This window comes from Lepeophtheirus salmonis, chromosome 13 (genome assembly GCF_016086655.4).
Source record: "Lepeophtheirus salmonis chromosome 13, UVic_Lsal_1.4, whole genome shotgun sequence".
Lineage (NCBI taxonomy): Eukaryota > Metazoa > Arthropoda > Copepoda > Siphonostomatoida > Caligidae > Lepeophtheirus > Lepeophtheirus salmonis.
The window spans coordinates 9915288-9938693 of NC_052143.2; the positions used below are offsets into that span (position 1 = coordinate 9915288).

General features: G+C 32.6%; 2 protein-coding genes across 3 annotated transcripts; one reads left to right on the top strand and one right to left on the bottom strand.

Moving 5' to 3' along the window:
• The first annotated feature begins 15958 nt into the window (after positions 1-15958).
• Positions 15959-17722, top strand: nvd (cholesterol 7-desaturase nvd). The gene is made up of 4 exons (XM_040723255.2): positions 15959-16231; positions 16292-16403; positions 16575-17101; positions 17161-17722. The coding sequence occupies exons 1-4, from the start codon at positions 16028-16030 to the stop codon at positions 17515-17517; spliced, it is 1200 nt and encodes a 399-aa protein (XP_040579189.1). The 5' UTR covers positions 15959-16027; the 3' UTR covers positions 17518-17722.
• Positions 17723-17724: 2 nt separating this feature from the next.
• Pus1 (Pseudouridine synthase 1) lies at positions 17725-19933 on the bottom strand. Of its 2 annotated transcripts, none has more exons than XM_040723257.2 (5): positions 19414-19933; positions 19228-19345; positions 18951-19117; positions 18542-18812; positions 17725-18483 (listed from the first exon to the last, which is right to left on the bottom strand). In XM_040723257.2, the coding sequence occupies exons 1-5, from the start codon at positions 19427-19429 to the stop codon at positions 17925-17927; spliced, it is 1131 nt and encodes a 376-aa protein (XP_040579191.1). In that variant the 5' UTR covers positions 19430-19933; the 3' UTR covers positions 17725-17924. The 2 variants fall into 2 exon arrangements, with proteins under 2 accessions (XP_040579191.1, XP_040579190.1); XM_040723256.2 differs by having other exon boundaries at positions 18951-19141; positions 19414-19549.
• Between the last annotated feature and the right edge of the window lie 3473 nt (positions 19934-23406).

Genomic DNA, 23406 nt, shown 5'->3' on the forward strand with positions numbered 1-23406 from the left:
CTCTGAAAAGAGAGACACCCATTTAAAGTAATGGTAAAACTTACCTAATACTCTCTTGAGTTAACGTTTGTCTACGGATTTAGGCATGTCTAGTAGCGGGGAAAGATGAATTGGATCAGACATGAGTTGTCCTTTCATGAAAAAAACAACCTAGTAATGTAATTTCAGTCTTACAAAACTTCCTTTTTTCTTTATTGATAGTCAAAAAATATTTATCCTAAGATTTTAGAAAAGCTTCGAGATCACTTTCATGATCACCTTTGTCAACGTCACATATAGTTACATCATCGATGTATGCATAAGTCTTATCTAACTTTTCTTATGATATTATGAAGTCAATTACTCTCTGGAATGAGGTAGCAACACCCTTTGTTGTACCAAAAGATATTCTTTTAAATTGTAAGAGTTTTCCACAGGCTTCAAATCCAGTATCAATTCCTTCTTTCGCAAGAATAGGAACTTGACGGTATGTATTCTTAAGATCAACCGTACTGAAATTTCATTTTGAGCTACATCTTTCAATAAATTATAAATTTTTGGCAAATGATCCAACAATGTAAACTTGTTGATGGTTAACAAACAATCATTTACTAGTATTTTCTTTCATTAATTCTGAGAAATACTTATACTCTTCAGGGAGTTTAACTGGGTTCGATGACTTCCTCTGATAAAAGTCTTTGAATTTCATTTTTGATAAACGTTTGATCTGCGTACGAGTAGTTTCTATACTTCATTGAGTTAGGTGAGAAGCTAAGTAGGATATTCGAGAAAAGCTTAGGAAAATGAATATTCTCCATAGTGGCTAATGTAAATGATTGTAATGGTGGTTTTAATCATCTAAAATAAATTTGAAGACTACTATATTGACCAATGAAATCATGGCCGTGAATGCAATCACAACACAAAATAGGAAGAGTAGATAGAGATATATTTTTAAATTCGACCCCATTAGGAAAAAGAGAAACCTTCTCTTATCCTATAAATTATGAGAAGGGGTTGCTTGCATCACATCTCTTTCCCACTTTTTGATAGGCCATTTATAACGTTGTACTATTTCTTGATTTATAAAATTCTCTGAACTTCCAGTATGTATGAGGGCATTGAGCATTATCCCTTCGATGTTCACCTTTATGGTAGTTTTAATAAGTTTTCCGATATTTCTAAGTTGTAAGAGAGAGAGGGAGAGGAGACAATTATCATGCTATCTCAGGATGAAGAAAGCAACTTTGTATATATTTTGAATGCCCCTCATCAATGATAAATTTCAGTACTAGCAAATATATTAAATTTTATTCTAAACATCTTTAAATAATGCGTGGAAAATCTCAGATTAATTATCAAAAATAAAAAGATACAGGTTAGAACTTAAGAAAAATATATTCAATCTTCACATATCTCAACATACCTTATTTTTAGAACCAATCATTTTATCTTAATACAATTTACGATTTGACTGAGATTGAAGGATAATTAATTATCTGACAACAACGGTCAAGACCCTTGTCAACGGCTATCAATGGTCATTTTTGCAAAAATCATCTTTATTGAATATTATTCATTATATTAATTTAGTAGTTGATATCGAATTATTTAATTATTGACAATACTAAATACATTTTCTTTAGTAATAATTGGTTACAGGAAAATTCACCGAACTCTTTTTGATCCCTGGAAAATTCCCTTCCCCCCTTTTCACCCCCAGGACAACTCATCCCCCGAATAGTTCATCACAAGGAAAGTTCATCCCAAACAAGTTTATTGCGAAGAAAGTCACCGTGAGGAAAGTTTATCTAGTTTTATTAGGAACTTCTTTACTAAGATAATTAATATATTACTGAATGATTAAATATTTGTATTCAAAGTAGAATAAAACACTACATCAAAGTTGACTTTTCCTTTAAGATATATTCAGAATATTTGTATCCTTGGGGATAAAAGAGTGTGCAACAACATGACTACAACATTTTTTGTTATTTTCTTTCCATTTGATGTTAATATAATCAAACCTGCAACCCCCTTTGACAGTCTTGAAAATCCAACATACAATTGACTATGTGAAAACACATATAAAACAATTTTTTCAAATGTTTGACCTTGTGATTTATCTATTGTCATTGCGAGGTATGAAAACACGTTGCATTTTTAGGCTGGTCCTTTTTTTTAAAATTGGTAATCTGAATAATTAATTTTGTTTTCTTTAGTAGTTTTATTCTTATTTAATTCCTGATTAGTAAAGATCCTTTCCTAAATAGATTCAATTATATTCAAAACCTGATTGGACTTTGTGTGTGCTCATAAAAGATGGAGCGTAACCCTGAGGATTTGTTGCAGAGTTATAATTGTAAGTCCTTGTTGGGCTCAGAGTAGAATTGGGGATCGACATCGGAGTAATTCTAGCAAATGTCTTTATTTATTTTATTATCTCCTTTGTACCTTGTCAAAACTGATTGTAGCTGACGCAATGACTTGCCATTTTCCTTCTTCAAATGATGTTCTTTTAATGACGATACATACTAAAAAACTGACTTACTAATACTCTTCTTTCTTCATTTACCTAATTACCTCATTCAATTCTTATGTAATATACCTTCTCCCTTTTCCGTTGGTAAAAAAATTTCTAGAAATTTAATTTAATTTTTTTTGTTGCTTTTTTGAATCAACAACCCAAACCTAAAAAATAACTTTGAGGCACGTAACTCAGAATTATAAACAAGTTTTATTTTATATCTAAAGTCTGTATCTGTCTCCATTTTTGAAGTTTTTATCATTGTTTTTCCAAGCTGGACGAACGGAAATCAGACATACGTTCCATCAAGGAATGAAAATAGAATCATTTATAATATTTGAAATAAATGAGAATTTTAATTTTATTAATTTGATTCGCAAAATCTAGTTTTACATCTTTTGATATTTGTAATACACTTTTTAAAGAATTTACAGACACTATTAACTCCTCAAATCTTTTTTAAGTATTGTGAAAGTGAAGTCGAATGACAAATTATGTAAATTATTTAGTTTGAAATAAAAACGTTGTAGAAATTATAGTATACATTTTTATTAAATTTAAAAAAAATTAAGGATTCCCTTTTTCAGTTAGATAAATAAAATTTTATCAAAAAGGTTTTAATCCCTAGATGTAATTGTATACCTAACTAAACGATATGTATTGTACAGATTGCAATAATATAAAATAGCAATTCGTCTTAGAACACTTCTTTTTTTATTTCCTTGAATACGATTGATGCTCTTCGAAAACTAAGTACCAGTGACCCTCTTTTTTTTGGAGGGGGGGGGACCCTCCTAAAATTTAAACATATACATAGGATACGACTTCTTTTTAACGATTTAAAAAAAAATTGATTTTCTCCTAAACTAATCATTCGATTTTAATAAAAACCAATGCCTAAGGAAAGCTGAATAATAAAAAAATTATTCTATCCATATATTATTATTCTTATACCTCAATAACGGTATTGACTAGAACTAAAAAACGGGAGCAGATATTGAGGACAGTCTCCTTTGGCAGATTCCGGAATTCCTCCCAAAACCTAGAAATTGGCTCGGATTTTGTATTGCAGGATAATCTGTTGGTGTGTCGCTCAACTGTATCTCAGCACAAATAAGTCCATTAGGTTGAGGTCAAGTGAGCTTGGAGGACAAGCACTGCTATTCATGCTTTGTGGAGGTGGCATAAAGTAAAGAATAGTTGTTATGAAGAAGAAAAAAATCTACTATCTTAAAAATTCATACAATTAGTAGCAAAAGTAAATTACTAACCATTGAATTATTAATAGTTATATAGCTCTTGAAATAATCAAGTAGCTTTAATTTATTAATGTGTTCATTAAAATCAACTACAGTAGTTGAAGAAGCAGAAATAATGAATAATGCATATTGTTCCTCCAGCTAACACATGAAAATATCCAAATTATACACACTTGGAGTAAGTATACGAACAAAGGATTTTATTCCATCTATATTTAAGTCAAACTGAAGAGTGAAAAAAGTGTTGTCACTATTATTTGTTTGGGGGGGGTTAGCTCATGAATTTGATGACTTTTTTTAAATTAAAAAGACCATTTTTATTCCTGTGTTATTTATATATAAATATATTATAAATAATTATATAGTTCCATATAAAGAACCATTTTGTAATAGAGTTGGTAGTGGAGAAGATACGTCATCGGGGGACCAATTTTTTCTAATAACGTTTTAAGTAACGGTTCCAATACAAATTTATTATTTTATCGTTTTAACTGACTTTGTACCCCGGCACCACTATAGTTCGGCCATACATTGCCGGAAAATATCTTTTAAAAAATCAAAATGTCCGACAAGCAGTTATACCAAATAAAGGTTTGGTTAAAAAAAAGCTTATTATAATATTGAAGAAAATCGAAATGGACTGATGTAAAGTTATAAACCAAGTAGCAAAACAAGACCGTTAGCTTGTGGATATGCAATAGTCATTATTTTTTATATTTTTTCGAAGATGTCACCTTTCCAATGACATCACTTAGTTATTTATAAGTCTGATATGTTTTTTTCCAAGAATATGATCAACGGCCAAAAAGTATCTAAAACCCGATGCAGTTCTAACCATAATCTCTGAGTTTAAACCGGAACCTAATCATATCTATGGCATGACAGCAGAGGCCAAGACATACATGGGAGGAGTTGAATCAAAGAGAAGGATGCAGTCCATGGCTAGGAACAGGCAGTAGGAGAAGAACCCTACTCTGACAGCAAGGACTGCAAGGGCGCTGTCATCTCTTAAAGAGATCCTATGGATGCAAGTGGGAAAATACTTGATGCCCCACAAACATCTGTGGTGTAGTTTCTAGTATACGATTTTAAGACCGGCCAGTACTCCTTTAGTCGATTTACAACTTTGTTTACAAATTCTTTCCATTACCAGACTGAAGAATAGCTGGAGCACGAAGCAACGTAAGTATGTTGATGGGCTGATAGGCTACTTCTTCCGCCCTCTTTGATTTCAATGCCTTGAGAACCACAAAGTAAGTAAGATTGTCTTGATACAGCATTATAAATTAGTATTCTCGGTCAGGATGGCTTAAAAATCGATGAAGTCGATTTGACAGCGAGAGTTGAACTCAGAAGACACCATTGGCTTAACCCCAATATCTCTTTGAGTATCTTTTTGTTTTTTTCTGGCAGGGCTCACATGCTTGAAGAAATAGTTAAATATCATAACTTGTAATATTCTTGTATTTTGAGCAAGTTCTTCAACATTTAGTCTCTTCCACCATGACCGATAGCCCAATGGGTCTTATCCAGAATGACAAATAACTCCGAGTCTGAATTATAAAATAGAATATTACTCGATTATATTCTTCCAAGGGTTATATTAATTTGGTCTTATTCCCTACTATCATTACGTCATAATGTTTCAGAAGCCAATATACTCTTGGTGGGTTTTTAATGATTGTGTTTGCTTTTTTCACTTCATCAATTAACATTTGGTATCTAGTTCCAGAAGGTTAAACATTATTTTAAGCAACTTTGGGTCTTACTTGAGACAATTCATGGTAGAAGCGTTGTTGCCTGGCAGCTGGGAGTGGTTTTTGCTCCGCCACTACTCTGTCTTCCAACATGCGGGCACTAGAAACCACGGGGGAAAATGTAGAGAAAATACTTTTTCAAAAAATGATGAAACTAAATATATTGCGTAAGTTCCAGATAAATAAAGCTAAGAGAGTTGTATTAAATGCAAGTACACTCCAAATAATACTCAAAACAAAAGAAACCTTTATTTATACTTAATACGTAATTTCTAATGATGGAAAAGGATACGCTACTATCAAAATGATACTCATCAAATATTCCTTCATTATTATGACATCATCAATTATCCTTTTAAGTTATATCAAACTTAAATTTGTGCGGTAAAACCTCCTTCTAGCATCTTTGAATATATTTAGATCCTAAGGTTTGGGGTAATTATTATTATATTTGAAGGTAATCCCTCTTTGTTCAATTCAATTCAATTATTTACAGTATAGTACTTAAATTACCGGGTGTAACACAACTACATTATTTTTTTTACACAAAGTGAAGAGAGGACGTAGGAGCTGATGGTGACTCTAAACTTATTTAAAATAACAAGATTTTTGGAATTCCTTCGTGTAGAAAAAGTAATGGTATCTTCTACAAATGCATTTTTGAATAGGTGTGATTGATTAAATCTTAAAGTTCCGATTATTTTTGAATAACTTAGATTATATGCCTTTGATTGATGTACATGTTGTACACAAAAATTATGTATATGTCACAATGGAGGCATGAAAAGCCATTATATGCAATTTAATTCGAGCCGGGAGGACCCCTTCGGACATTATGAAGGCATGCGCGTCAGCAAGGCCACAGTCTGTCTGGTCAGAAATCATTTTCTGATATAGGCAAAGCTTAAGACAAACCCAAGAGGGGAAGGCCCACCAAAGTGAAGTCTGAAGACATCATGGATGCCTTTAAGGTCAACCCAACGATAAAAATGTCAGAGTACGCCAAGAAGAAGAAGGTGCTCTTCAGCGATGTCAACAACTACTGAATGATCTGAAGCACAACACTGACCGGGAAATTTTTTCTCTCATGAAAAGACCGTTGAATCCGTCTACAACAAGAAAAATGATTGGTGGTATGCTTTGGCAAGGCTGATAACAGCATTAGGACAGTCACCAAGACCAATCATCCGCCCTCTCTGTGATTTTCAGGGAAGTGGCATCAACTGGAGAAAAAATGCCTCCAAATTTATATTTTATAGTTCAAGTTTATATCACCAAGATGATGAAGAAGTCCAACAAGGCCACGTACGTATTTCAACAGGACGGGCTCCGGGCTAATATCGTTCAAGAGTGAATGGGTAGCAACATGAGCTTCTGGTGCAATAAACTTTGGCCCCCTCAGAGACCCGATCTGAATCCAATGGATTACCCCATTTGGTGGCAAATTGACAAGAAGGCCTGCAAATTCTGCAACCCGAATACTGATGCCCCGAACACCTCCGTTAACCAGCAGTGGAGGATCATGAGAAAAAGTACTAAGACCTGCCTCTAAGTATCATTAAAATACTCATAATTAATGTGCATTGGTATAGAAAAAAATATTATAAAATAAAATTTTCTATCATGATCAATTATGAGTATTTTAATGACTACTTAGTGTCAGGTCTTTGTACATTTTCTACACCCGGTATAATATACTTTGCGACATGTGGCCCAGCATTATGTATGATAAAAATGTCGCTAATTAAATAATTTGCCTGAGACCATCAGAATATTATATACATTACCTAGGTATTATTTTTAATGCTAGATTTTCATACTTTGTCGGTAACATATATATATCCTTCATCCGAGACAAACTCTAAAAACTTATTATATTCCGAATTCAATAACTGCATCTTCTGTAGCCTCCTGTAGGAGGGTCCATCAATCTCTTCGCCTGTAGTCCAGGCTAATATTTATCTACTTTTCAGTATTAAAAATAACGAGCATTCCCTTTGTAAGCCAGTATTGAGCTGTACCAACTTCCGATTTAACCTCAGGAATTTACATCAATTTCCCCACCTCCGGGGAGTCCCCAATAAATTATTGCATAAATGATTTAAAAATTGAATCTTGAAGCCTAATGAGAGGGGGGTTCCTTCTTAATAAACTCCAAGGTCATTTCCCAGAAAGATACAGCCATTTCTTTGCCCCCAATAGAATGGAAAGGACCTTGTGAATGCCTTTGTTTCTAAGGAGTAGGAGAGTGGCGAGCATCCTATACTTCTTTCTGGGCCTATAAAGGACTACTCTTGTAGGAAACGTGGCAAGCCTCCCACCTTAAGTAGATTGTCTGACCTCAATTCATCGTCCTCAAGAAACTCCTGGTGAATTTTAGAATGAAATTCCTCTAAAACTTGCTACGGGAATGTTCCAGTTGGTATCATGCGACAATGGGCCCTAAAGCCATACAGTTCTTGCAGTCGTCTGTTGACTAGCAGATCCCAAAGACCGATAGAGCCGGTGCTAAGACTGTACTGGAGTGAATAAATAAGGACAGACACAATGCTACTTCTATTTATTAAGTTTTCCACCTCGAATTTCTGAGTAGAGGCGGCAACATATAAAGACAGATTTCCATTGAAATGGAACTTCATACAACATACATAGTTTTTCAACTCTATATGCAAGTATCGATAGGATTAATAGGAATACAAAATTTTATCCAACTCTATTCTTCAGCATAGTATTAAAATCTGTTTGATATTTGTGTATATTATTAAAGTGGGGCACAGAATCAAATTTCAAACTATTTTAAAGAAAGTTCAAGTCATCAAATTAATTACTTAAGTTAATAAATTTCTGTCTTATAGCTACAATGTAAATCTTAGAATAATTACCATGTCATTACATATAATAATACAATTTGTTTTCTAGAAAGTGGGGAAAAATTAAGTGAAATATAAAAACTTAGTAATAAACCCTCTTTGTTAATGGATTATATATAATTACTATGAATAAGAAAATATATGTGTATTTAAGTGCAAGAATTATTGATGAACTGTCCATGCATAACTTCATAGTTCTTTAGTTATTATTTGTATTTATAATTGCACATCTAAATTGAAAATCTATTATACAGCATTGGAATTCCCAATTAAACAACGCATTTCAAAAGGAAATCTTTATTTAATTATCACGGAACCTAGTCTATAGATAACTTGAATAGATGAATATAGGAACTATGGATAATAAGTAGGATCCAATTATTATTACTATTTATATACTCATACATAACGCAACTAACTTAAGAATTTCATTTCTGGATGGTTTGTTCATTTGATTTTCTAATGTGTATTGATGGGAAAAATATGTTTAAACGTATTAGTCTTAAAAATCCATAATTCTGAGCACTCAAACCATTTAAACATGACATTTTTAAATTGAATTTATCTATTTGTATTGTTTTATTCACTGCAAATTCAATTTGAAGAAAATCGACACCCTCAAATGGCTTTACAATGCAAACAAGACTTTTTGTGCTCATTTGATCAGTGAAATTATGAAATATAAGGATAAAGGTACATAATCAGAACAAAACGGTAAACCCCAACACTAAATTCATATAAATTGATTCCATCATACACAATTAACATCAGGATTATATTATTGGTGAAACATGTGTGCGCGTCTAAAACTGAACACTCCTTTAAATTTTACGGCTTGAGGGCTTGCCAAAGGGTTCTCTTGTAGACCTTAAGGCCAAGCTCTTTCTTAACAAGCCGGTACATGGTTCTTCTGACGGTGACCTTGCCTCTCTTGTCCTCGACCGACTTTTTCACGGCAGCAACCATTTTTCCGACCTTCGAGGCCTTGACTTAGATCTTGTGGTCACCCCAGGAGTCCCTTTGGCTACCACGCTTTAAACAGTTGTGCGGCTGCAGTTCAGAACCTTGGCAATGTCAGTGGGAGTTTTTCCCCGCGCGGAAAGTTCCAAAATTGCGATTCGACGTCTCTCCATATTATCGGCGGTTGTTTCAATGTTGCTATTTAGATTTTGCTGGAGTTTTGTTTATAACTAGTCAAGACCCTTGCCTCGAAGTATAAAGCGGTTTTAACTCAATAAAATCCGGAATATGTGCATGGCGTAAAATTTAAAGGAGTGTTCAGTTTTAGTTGCGCACACCTGTACAATACATAAACTGTTTTGTAATGCTATATTGTTGGCTCGTGACAGTCGTCAGGAACTTGAATGATTTTGTTTTCCTTTTTGGAGCTTGTGTCAAAGCCAGATTAAAATTTATGTAGTACTAATAGCTATTTTCAAAAAGATTGTCTTTACTATATGCGACATGGTTTGAGATTCGACCCCGGTTTCACTGCCTAAATTGGGAAAATATCAAGTCATATAAGTAATACATATTTTCTTAAGCAAAATTTTATGTACCATTCAAATTTGAAGTCAGCTATACAAAATATGTCTTTTAGATATCCCCATTTTTTAAAGGTATGTCTAATCCGACGGAAATAATAATATATCTTCAGCATTTTCAAATTCTACAAATGAATAAATTAGTCAAACACCTGTGGTTTTGAGAGCCTGTAGTTGTTCTAAGACAAATTGGACCTTGATTTAATTAATATCAAGTAGCTGCTGGTCATGTTTTTGGGTAATATCTCGCGTTCCGAAACATGGAAATTTTGCTCAAAAATCGAGTTTATGTTGAGTCGTAAAGAAAACTCTATATTCGAAAATATTACAATTACTAAGAGAAAATTAAAAACATCATCCTAAAGGATACTATTTCAGGTAAAAAAGATTAAATTTTCAAATATATAGCTCCAAATGCTTTTATGTACATTTTAATGACGGGTGGTTTTTTTTCTCACACGTCAACAAAATTAGGGACCGGGTCTAATATTTATATATATTTTTTTAAATGTTCCTCTACATAAAAAGAAAAAAAAGGGTATGAATTAGGTATGAATTTAAATCTGATTAAATTAACAATAAAATGATAGGTAATCAAGCATGTAGGCCTTTCCTATTAGTAGATATGACTACTTAAAGCTAGACATTAATCGAAAAGTGTAAAGTTTTTATTCCTGTTTGTCACTTCAGACAATTTTTTTAAACGGCCATTGCACAAAAGTTATCGAAGAAACAACTGAACAAACAGTTTTATTTTGAAGTCCTGGCCACTATCTATCATTTTAATATAAATAATGGTATTTTAAATTTACATTGTAGATTCCCAAATTTTTTTCACTTAAAAACAGTCATTTTTGGGCAAAATTGGTCACAAATTCAAACTTCTTGGCGAAATGACACAAAATGCAGGATTGAAACTTAAAAAATCCTAATCTACAGACAGTTTTACCCTTGGAAAAGACTTATTAACCTATTCTCTACCCTTAATATTTTTTTCACATTTTGGCAGTGAAACCGGTGGCAAATCTCCAACCATGTCATCAATAAAAAAAGTGAGGCGTCGCCATACTTCCCTATGACCTACTGGTGGAAGGACCCTGTAATACAAATTACTTCATGAGACTAATACTTAGAATATATATAATTTATCATCGACACCATAAATAGAAATTAACTAAGTCTACTGTAGCTATTTTAGAAACAGACAACAAAATTTTATAATAAGAATCTGTTCACCCTGAATCTCACAACCTCTACGGCATGTCCTCCTCCTCTTTCTGCTGATAACCGAAACTTCAACTAAGTAAAGGGGATGGTGGGAGGGACTATTGACAAATGTTAAGCTACGCTTTAAATAAAATATGACATTAATACAGTAGACTTAATTAATTTTTACTATTTTATGTCATAGTGTAAATATACATTTGTAATCCTACAAAGTTGTTTCGCTCCAAACCAGTTGGAAAGAAGGAACACAAATTATAATACAATTATTGTATACTTTACTAAATATCTCTAAATCAATTTGCGATACGTCACAAACCTCGATTCCTTGAAGGTTTCGGACTGAAAACCCTCGCCATTACTGGAATTTAGCACCAAGATCTCGGATCTTTTACTCAGTTATTTGTTGAAGGTGTTGGATTGACAACCCTCGAATTTAGCGGGAAAGATACCAGATCTTTTGCACAGTTATTTGTTGAAGGTTTCAGACTGACAAACTCTTCCTTAGTAGTAATTAAGCTGCAAGACCATGGATATTTTGTGCAGTTATTTGTAGAAGGTCTCGAACCCACAACTTTCTCCTATGGTGGACTTTTCCGGCAAGATCTCGTATCTTTGGTGCAGTTATTTGTAGTAGATCTCGGACCGACAACCTTCTCCTATGACGGAATTTAGCAGCAAGATCTAGGATCTTTTGCTCTATCTCCTCAGGAAGCGTAGTAGTCATTTCATAGTCCCATAACAACCCCGGATGAATAAGTTGCGTCTTTGGAATCCAATAACTTTTATTCAAATTTACCTTGAAACTAAGGATTGTTTATAACATAAATCCTAAACACGAGGAGAGTTAAGTATCCACAACAGCAGTGGTCTGCAAAATTAAGTCATCTTAATAGATGCTACAACTTATCTTAAGTTGTGACCTAAAATATTTGAAATCACTGATTTCAATAGCTTATTAAAAATGATCGAAAAATAATCGATCTCGAACCGAAACTCAGCACTAGTAGCTTTCATCCATTTGCTTTATGCGAATATTAATTATGATGTTTTCATTATTTGTTAAGAAGGATAACATACAAGATCAAAATATGTATGTAAAAATATCTCATTGAATCACAAGGTCGTTCCATGCTATAGGTATTTATTTGCCTGTATATTAAATCCATCTATAAAGGATAGACGATGTATGTATGTACATATAATTTAAGAAATTCGACGAAGTCATACATATAATGTTTTATACATTTATTAGGAAAACACACTTGGAAGGGCTCTTGTGTGTAATGCATAGATTTTACTTCGAAACCAATATTTTTTCTTTAAAGATAAATCTCAGATGACAAAATACCTATGTACAAAATGAATTATAATGAAACTTTTAGACCTTGAGCAACTACTGGATCGGTTGGTTTGACTAAATAAAGAATGGATGACCTTAGCAACACCATGGAATAGAGAGGGCGAGGAGATGTTTGTTTACAGATATTCAATTCCCATATAGAAAAATATTTTGTGTAAATCTATTTATGGTTGATCTTTATCTAAAATTCAAGTTATATTTATATAATAAAAAACGTTTACTTCAACAACAGAAATGATTAATTATACGTATCCATATGTGATCTATTAGTTTTGTCTAGGTATACGTCATCATAAGTATAGCGACTTTCAAGGAAGAGGACAAGTGTGAATATTACAGCCCCATAGACTACAGATTTACAAATTTTGATGCAATTTTACGTTTGCATATTTTTTTATGACTCATGCTGTCTCATAACTTGACGTCTTGGAAGTTATACAAAGGATGGGATGTGGCTTCTTGATCAAGTTTGTCTTAGCCTAATAATAGGTCCTGGAGCTCAAAAGATTATTGTGTCCTCCTACCAGGGGGAAAAATAAAAATTTAATTTTAAATCATCAATGAACCCCTAAACGGGCTGGGCTCCTGCTGAGTTTCTGCTCACTTCAGCCTTTCATAAAAACGACCCTTGCATTGGCCCATATACAATACTAGTTGGAACTCATATACATATATATGATGTATTTCAATTTGAAGTCGTCTCATTTGAACAATTTTGTTGACCATGTAATATTTTATATAAGATGATTTTAGCTAGTCAGATTATTGTTCTTTTTTAGTCAAGGTGATACTGGTATTTGGTCTTTTGGAAATCTTTGAAACATATCCAAATCCCCTTTTGAATAAAGAAAAACACATAAATTTTTAAAGTTGTTTATTAATTACTAGCGGTAGTACGCGGCATTTCCTGGATTTATTAGGCGTCAACGAACATACCAATTTTGCTTTCTCAATACTTTGTCGTTCTCTTCCCAAGAATGAACTTGTAATAATAAAAGCTTGAGAATTTTTTTTAATATGATTTGATGAGCCAGGGAATAGTACTCTAGCTCGTTACTCAACATCATCTAAAATCAAATTCATTTTTATAAAAATTTCATATAAAGTACTTCCAATTTTCCCCTTTTTAATATGAGTTGAACCCATGTAACTTGAAATACAGGGGAGGTCAATAACGCTTTTTGTCCTCCACCACGCGTTTTCTTTTTTTCCACTGTCGATGGAATGTGACGTCAGAGCCTGTATAATACTAAATTCATCGATTGATTTTTAAAAAACGATTATAAAGCGACGGATCTTACTAATAAAGACTAAAATGATTCTCAGTTTTTAAAACAATTTAAATATATCTTAAAAATAATAGTTCCTCACGAAAAAATGTCTATGTTTCGAAAACATAAAAAAATACATAAATTAGTTTAAAACTTCTGATAAACATAGATACGAGTATATTAAAATTGAAATAAAAATTTCGTTAGGTTAGTATACAAAATGAGTCATACTACTGCTAACTTTTTATAATAACAATTAATATTATTATAAAAATGTACATTTCCCTTTTTATGTTTTCTCCGATATATTTATTTTAATATTATTGATTACTTCGACACGATTTCGGAAATGCAAATACTATTTCATAATTGGGATTTTTCTCATACCTGTAGATGTTTTTTAGTCTGTCCTACTATTATAATCCATTCTATTAGCAAGAACTCTATATTTTTATATTCAAGATAAGAGACAAATTAAGATCTAAGTTTGTTATGTTTTTTGCATTATTATTTCATAACATTAACAGAGTCTTATTATTTAGTATATATTTTTGTAGTAATAAATGTTGATAATGATAGTAATCTATATATATCTATTTAGTATGAGTAGAGTATAAAATACAAACTGCATTAATAAATATAATATAAATATTTTTGTTCCTAAGACCATTAATGAATTCTTTTACTTTATCGAGTTGTTCAACATATTAATCCACTACTTTTAAACAAATTCCCTAACGTGTAGTAATTGGTGCTGGAGATAAGGGAATTTTGGGAATAAGTACTTAATTTTTGTTTCTTGAAACGAGAATGAAAGAATATACTTTTCATCTAGGATATCAGAAGGTTAGCTTTAGGAAATAGTTGACGACAAAATTCAGACATAGAGGAATGAATTGAAAATTCCAATGAATAAGGTATGGATGGAGGATAAGAGCTCACTCTGTTCCAGTTGATTATTCTGTATTTTTATGGAACTTCTTATTTCTTATTTAAGAAGTATCCGACGATTCCGTAGAAGATTTGGAGGAATGTATCTATTCTTTAATATAAAGGTAATATTGAAATGGTCTCAGAACTTGATGTCAAGGGGGGATTTGCACAATGAAGGATTCTTCCATTCAATAGATGAGATCCACCGAGTGAGGAAAAAAGAGTCGATATCCCTTGAACATGAAGTTGAAGAGAGGATCAGAAGTTGTGTGCGTTGGATATCCTCCAAATGACAAAAATATGCACTCCTAAGAAGGGGAAGGATGGGTGAATGCAGATTCATAAATCAAAATGTTTCACAGTTAAGGTTTAAGCTTTCATACCGGCGCTGACGTCACAAAAAAACAATCCTTCTAATTAGCTTGACCAGAAATCGGTACGTTACAATAATTTGAAAATGAACGCTGGCCGGTGTATGTTATTGACATACCCTGTATATATAATTACCTTGAGTTGAACTGTATGCCGACGAGATTTAATCCATTTTATACAGTGTTCCCAAGGTTAATAAATACAAGGTTATACCATAACGGGTGTACAACTAATGTTTGACTTCCACCATGCTTTTTAATAGTGAAGTCATAGATTGGCTAATGGTTATATGTTTTGTCAAAATTTGACTGTCTTGTCCGTCAGTCAGTACGATACATCAAATTGAAAATTCTGCTAATAATGACGTCATAGAATATGATTTGTTAAGTGTTTTCTCAAAATCTGTCTGTCTTGCCAAGTAAGCCCGATTACATTATGGTCTTTTTTTCTTTATAATGTATTGGTATATGTTATACATCCAAGAGCAGTGACTGTTTTTCTTACAAACATAAAGATAAACCTTGCTTTATTAATAAGATTATATCCATAGGCAGAAATCCCTAAGTGCACTAACATTGTGCACTCCCCCCTTACTATAAATGTTTTGAAATAGTGGTATAATTTAAGGATTGACAAAATAATTTTTCTACACAAAATCAATTGTTATATTTTTGACAAATAACCTAAAGAAGAATCTAATGATTAAATAGTTTGACAATAGACCATTCTACATAAATAATCATGCATCCATATTTGACAACAAAGAGCACCACATTAGAAATCTTGATCCTAAAAAAACATGTTCGCAATCCCTAAAACAGGGATGCGTAAATCACATTTTTTTCTTCTCAAGACTAACAGGTAAGCTTTTTATCTTGATATGATTATGTCTATGAAAATTTCAGTATGAGTTTTGAAATGAAGGAAAATGTTGCAATGGATCATAGGAGTATTTTTGTTAATGACATGTTTAATTGGAGGCTGGCTTGTGTTCATTCCTATGAATCGAGTACGACATATTGAAAATGACTCTGTATCAAGACAAAAAGTTTTAAATAGAATCCGAAGAAGGAGAGGGTCGATACCACCACCATATCCCAATGGATGGTATATCATTGCTCAAAGCACTCAGGTCAGGAGATAATTTTTGTAATGTGCTTGTTCCTTTGATACTTCTACTTAGTGATTATAGGTTACTTCGGGCTCGAAGTTGAGAGTATCAGCATTGGGACGAGAATTTCTGATATACAGAGGTTTGGAATCGAATGAGGTCTTTGTTGTGGATCCATATTGTCCACATTTAGGTAACCTCATAGCCCTCTATATCTAAGTTTCTTTTATCTCCTTGTTGAGATTTAGAAACTGATATGATATTCGTAAATACATCGTCTTAAATATGTATAGTTTATATATTTTTATCTTTAAGTACCAGAGTAATGACATAATATTTTTGTATTCAACGTACCAATCTGTAGGAGCGGATATATATTATGGAGGAGAAGTTAGCAAAGACTCAATTATTTGTCCATTTCATCATTGGAAGTTTGATGGCCATACAGGTGATTGTATCAGCATTCCTTACTCTAAAAATGAAAAGCGTCCATCCACCAAGTTAAAGACTGTGGAATCATCTGAGCTCAATGGCCATATTTATATCTGGTATCATGCAAATGAAACTGAAAGACCCTTGTGGAGACCTGTGACATTAGAAACATTTTCTACAATGTCTTACCAAGGTAGAAGTGAATACGAAATATCATGTCATATCCAAGATATACCAGAAAATGGAGCGGATGTTAACCATTTGGATGCTATTCATCGTACGGGAATTATTGCTGGAGGAAATCCTGGAAGTTTTAAAATTTTATTGTCTTCTCTATTGGCGTATCACAAATGGGAAGTTAACTGGACTTCTGACGATAAAACCAATCCCCACATTGCCAAAGTTTCCCTTAATCATAAAATGATTATATTTGGGAGATTCCAAACCATGGATTTGAATGTTTGTATACACATATGTTAATTAAAATGTTATTTATCTGACATTACATCGAGTTTTAGGTTAAAGCATACCAGATTGGTCCCTCTATTGTTCATTTACATTTTCAAAGTCCATTTTTTGGAGAGGGTGTGATGATACAGAGCATAATACCAGTTCAGCCATTTTTACAAAAAGTCATTCATACGTTTTACACAAATCGCTTCTGGCCACCGCCTCTAGCCAAATTTGTTCTTTGGGGTGAATCCATTCTTCTGGAGAGGGATATAGCTGTTTGGAACCACAAGAAGTATGTTAAAAAACCAGTATTAATTCGTGAGGATGCATTAATTCTTAAGCACAGACGATGGTATTCTCAATTTTATTCGGAAGACAGTCTTTCCGTAGGTGAATGCAATCTAAGCAAAAATGATTGGTGAATCATTTTAAATTATTTTTAAATACTTACGTATTTACACATCGATAAAAATTGTATTTTTACCACTATTAGGAGTATATCTATTATACATTGTATCAGTGGCATTAAGTGTATTTATTATTAAATTAATTTTAAATCCATAAGAACGAATGAGAATAATTATTACGTTTCCATCATTAAAATGTATGTTATCATTCAACAAATAATATGAAGTAATGCGGTTTTCTTATTTCATAAATAATCAATATACAACGTAGACAGAATTGAAAGTTAAAAATGTAAGAATAGTTCATACAGAGTTTACTTATTATATTTTAATAACAAAATATTATCTTTAATTAGAACGGAAAAAAATTCTGAATGAAACTTCGTATAAGTAAAATATAATGAGATAATTCATTCCGATCATCAAGAGTCATCATCTATTTCTTTTTCGTTACTCTCCTTCTTATCATACTTCAACAAGGCTTTAGCTTTTTCAATGGGAGTAAATTGCTTCATATCTTTTTCAAAATGTCGTGGTTCAAACTTATGAAGGAGTAAATTCCCCATCCAAGTAATCATGGATTTCTCTTCTCTTTCTGTATCTACAATTTCTGAAAATATGAAGTCCTCCTTAAATTTCTCAACTTCATCTTTTACTGACTCCCACTTCAGGTCATCGTGTAATCCGTCTTTACCAAACTTATAATTGTATCTTTCATAATGAACTTCTTCTAAAAGTAGACCCAATCCAGGAGCCCTAGGTATGTCAATGCGTTGAACACCCCATGATTCCTCTATAACAGGCTCTGATGCATAGCCCTTAACAACAGCAATGGCCATCCCAATCATTTTACGGATTTGGTTTAGCATAAAGCTTTGGCCCTTAACTTTAATTATGGCAAATTCGATGCCATCTCTTTCAAATGGCTCTTGCATTTCGAAGTCAGTGATAAAACGAAGACTTGAGGGCTCCATAGGTAATCTGAATGTAGTAATGAAGAAAAATAAGGAATTATCTATGCATTAAATCTTCAACTTACTTCCCGGACGTGTAGTTATGAAAATAGTGAGATCCTTCAAAAAGTTTTAGAGTTGCATTTACTTTAACTTTTACATCTGAAGTGATATGATAGCTCTCATCAGAAATTGAGTCAATAGGAGCAAATGCCAGTGTGGGTAACATATACAAATACGTTCTCGCATCGCAAGAGTTTTTAGAGTTAAAGTTCTTTGTTACTCGTTTAACATCTTGAACACGGATATCAGAGGGAAGTTTGGCGTTGATTTTGTCTCTAGTTCCATCTTCATTTACTGAAAAAGAAGAAAAAAAAAGTTGATTATGAGGACTCAAAATACAACAATAGTAACTACTGAAATGTTTTGCTTAACTTGTATTAATTATATTGTTCAAAATTAGCGTAAAAAAATAAATAATTTATGAGAGCTTACACATTTTGAGTGAAACAACCATTTTGGCTGCTGAGACCCCCTTATCAGTCCTGGAGGCTCGTTGAAAGAAGCTCTTAGAGGCATTATCATACCACTCTGGGGGAATGGCTCCAGAGTCACGAAGTGCTTTTAATAACTCCTCTTCCACTGTAGAACATCCTTGATTTCTAGAAAAATATTCAAAAGCATTACTGCGATTATTATGACGTAAAACACATGAAAACAAACAGGCTTGAAATTATATAGAATCACGTGTTACAATGACATAAAAATTAACCTTTGCATTCCAAGATATTTTTTTCCCGAAAATGAGAGCATCATGGCTACTTTTTTAGCCTTCTTCCACGGCCAATCCGGGCGCCCAGACTCCATCGTACTCATTTTACGTAATATCCCTTTTTTCAAATAAGTATAAAGATATATACGGAGCACAACTTTATGAATTATAGTAACATTCACTCACCAACGGATCGGAACATATTTTTCACATGTAACGCTGTTTTTTATTTATTTGTTTACATTTATTAGTATTACTTTAAACGCTATAGACGTATAGCGACATCTATGAGTTTTTGAATGAACTCTTTTTAAATATTAGAATCTAGAATGCTAAAATTAAGAACTACGAACCCGGAACCTAGCATAGGTATATAAGTTAATTATATAAATATACAACTAATAGAGAATTTTCAGCTGACGGCATCATTTTGATGCCTAAACTACCAAGTCTTCAAATAATGTAGACTGAAGTCGCTTATGTAACTAATAAATATTAATTATTTATTAAGAAAAATAACATGAACTCTGTCTATTGTTATTGAATGTCCAAATAGGAACAATAGATAAAAAGACTAAAACGTTAATATCTATAAAATGTGTATTCTTCTATTTTATTATATATCTGACTCTAAAATACATTAAAAATATGTTATAACACTGTAATACAATCGTATTTCTCTGTTGTAGAAAAAATCAACTATTACAATCGAAAGAATAAAATATTTGTATCTTGTTATTATATTATTAGTTATTACTCTTCTCATCCCCAATAGGTCAAAAAACATCAAATCTAGCAATTTTTTTGGGATGTTCAGTGCATATTATTTTGATTGAATTCAAATAGTTTATCATTGGCATAAAGTATTAATCAATGTAGATATTGAGTTTATCTTTATTGTTGAAACCATTTGATGGAGTTTCATTAAGATTTATGGTAAATTTGTTCATTTCATGTAGTTAAAATATCAACTGTGATAATAACATCTGCATTGAATACTACTTTATGCAAATGATACACACTGATATTTGAATATTATCAATGTAATATGTACTAAAAATCCCTAAAAATGATACAATTATTGGTAATTGTACCATTTTATTTATTTTTGATCGATGAAGGACGAGAACAGTATGATAGTTATAGAAAAATATCCAAGTATTTACACTAAATAGTTAGTTAGTTAGTTTGTATTTCTATTACAATAATAAAGTAAAAATTTATAACGATGTACTTATAAACACATTAGTATTAGGTATATAATAAAACTAGGCAATAGACGAATATATTTTTGATAAGGGGTAAAAATTTAATTATATATAATTCTACGAACCCCATAATGAATGAATACCATATTTTTATTTTATGGTTATATAATCCTTTTCTCCATTTATTACTTCTTTTTTTTTAAATATTCGTACATATTTGATAAATATCAATTGAAAAATTTATTTTGATGTTGCTACTCAATATAAGATGCGATCATTCAATACAATACGTATAAGTAACACAATATATCAATCACTTTTTAAACAATAATCCAGGTATAAGTACAAAGTTAAAAAAACCTCATACATTAACTTGGGCAACTACAATATATGTTATTTACAATAAATATGGATAAGAAATGTTAATTTATGCACACGATTGCATGTTGCAGAAATGTAACTTTATTTGTAAATAATGCAAATGATGTTGATTTATAGACATGATTTACAAAAATAAGGATAAAAAATGAATATGAAAATTTGAATCGATGTACATATTTTGGAACGAGAAGTGCCAAAAAATTAAGGGAAGCTTTCCTTCTCCAAGCTTTTTATTCAGGAACAGCTGAAGCTATTGCGGGGCCCTGCGTGAAACGGATTGTGCGCGGTCCAAAGTCCAATCCGGGTAGTGTTAAAGACAATAGTTAATAACGGAGGCCAGGAAAGGTTTTAGTGGGGGCAGAGGTCAATTTCTTATCACTGCTTTTTTCTAGGCAGTTGCCGACGAAAAGACCCAGAAAGTCCACTAAATAATTTTGAACTATCGTAAGGTGAAGTTGACCGACATAGCTGAGACTCTACATATATCAAAGGAACGTGCTGAACATACCATGCATGAATATTTGGACATACAAAAGCTGTTGAGAAAAGTGGGTGCCATGAAGCTCATAATTGATCAAAAGCAACAACGTGTTCATGATTCGGATCCTTTTTTAGCGAAATTCAACCCTAATAAATAAATTTTTTTAGTCGATATTGACCATGGACAAACGTGGCCCCATTACTATGGACAGTCAACCGAGTGGACTGCACGCGGTGAAACAAATCCAAAGCGTGGAAAACAGTTGGCTTGCAATTTGGAGAAGAAAAAAGTGATTTTTCATCAAGAAAATGGACAAATCACTCAAAATGATGGCAAAATTGCAAAAATTAGGCTATGAATGTCTTCCCAATCCACTGTATTCTCCAGATCTGGCCCACAGCAACTTTACCTGTTTGCACACCTCAAAGAATGCTCGCTGGAAAAAAATAGAGAATTAAGAAAAATCGAAATATAAAAATGTATCGGGAAATTTTATGACTTCTATAATCATTGTACCCCCCACCCCCCCACAAAGGAAACTACATTGACTGAATAAATCGATTTTTGTCAAATAAATGGGTTTTACTATGTTAGCCTATGAACTTTTCACCCCACCTGTTATTAATTAATATGTTACTTGATTAAAAAACTTCGTGATTTTAAGGTCTAAAATACAAGGAAATACAAAACAAAACAATCCGTGCATTTATCATGCAACATATGTATGTCATGTTAATTTGTAAAGCCTTATCAAGATACAAGCAAGTAATTTGATTGCAAATGTACAAAGTACATACAAAAATGACCTTAAACAATAATTGAGATGATGAATCATTTGTATGGTTATAAAAATTCTATTTGAACTTCTTTCTTTTTTTTTTGCCTTTGCCTTGAGATGGCTTGTTCTATGTTGTCATGAAAATGAACTTTTTAACAAAAAAAAAACTCCCAAAAATGCCCTTTTGGGAGCTACAAAGTACTTTTAACAAATATATGTTTCTTACATCTATATGATTTAGTCTTATTTTTTACCTTAAAATTCCTAAGTTTCTAAAATATATCATGTTTGTATATTCTAAAACTAATATAATTATTGCTGCATCTTTTTTTTAACAGGGAAAAATGTCTTGTATGTACAAAAAATGGCAAAAGTGGAACATTTTATTTGAAATTGTAATAAATTTGAAATTTTTGATCACAATGATAAAAATTATAGTTTGTAGTGTTGGATCAGTCCTAGGGCTGATTCCCTAATCATTTTTTTTTCTCCCCCTTATAGTTTTTATTAGTCGATCCATTATTCTTAGCTATTTTTATATTATCTTCTTTTCTAGCTAGCTAGAAAAGAAGATAATAAAGATACAATATAGCTAAACAGGCTGTTTTAACTTGAAGCTTCTTAGTACAATGAAATATCTTGATAAGATATTCGGAGATATTACTTTTCCGGAAATCTATTTATATTTGGTGGCAACTGGATTTAGACGGAATGTCGAACGACAAAATGTCTACCGTACTAAACGTTGATCGATAGATCGTCCACCCGAAAATATTACCTTTCAAAATATGAGAAAAGTTTCTACGACATTTATCTCCAGACATTTCCCGTCCGAGATTTTTTCCCCACTACTCCTACACTTTCTAACAGTAGGGAACCCTCATAAACTCCACATTTATACCTTTAAAGTTTGGGGCTATTTCATGTAGCACCGGGCCCCAAAATGAGATGAAACCCACCACTACTAATTAAATTACTTTTAAGGCCCCCTCTCGACATCCCAATTTATTTCACAAAAATTAATAGTTATAACACAATACCCCAATGTACCCCAAATGTTAGGGATGGTTTCGGGTACTGCTAGGTCCCAAAACGGGACGCAGCCCACCATTGATACTTGAGGAAACTACTAAGAGTCCTTTACAACCCCCCCCCCAATCGTACCCCGAATGTTGGGGGTGTTTTTGGGCACCACCGGGTCCCAAAACGGGATGCAACCCCGCCGATATTTGAAGAAACTTCTAAGATCCCCCCCCTCCAATACCCCAATTCTACCCCATATGTTAAGGATGTTTTTGGGTACTGCCAGGTCCCAAAATGGGATGCAACCC

Excerpts from the sequence above, each read along its gene's own strand:
- nvd (XM_040723255.2), top strand. The coding sequence starts at position 16,028 with ATGTTGCAATGGATCATAGGAGTATTTTTGTTAATGACATGTTTAATT. Across the intron at positions 16,404-16,574 it reads TCCATATTGTCCACATTTAG|GAGCGGATATATATTATGGA; the intron begins GTAACCTCATAG and ends ACCAATCTGTAG. Across the intron at positions 17,102-17,160 it reads TCCAAACCATGGATTTGAAT|GTTAAAGCATACCAGATTGG; the intron begins GTTTGTATACAC and ends ATCGAGTTTTAG.
- Pus1 (XM_040723256.2), bottom strand. Across the intron at positions 18,813-18,950 it reads GGTTGTTTCACTCAAAATGT|TAAATGAAGATGGAACTAGA; the intron begins GTAAGCTCTCAT and ends CTTCTTTTTCAG. Across the intron at positions 18,484-18,541 it reads CATAACTACACGTCCGGGAA|ATTACCTATGGAGCCCTCAA; the intron begins GTAAGTTGAAGA and ends TACTACATTCAG.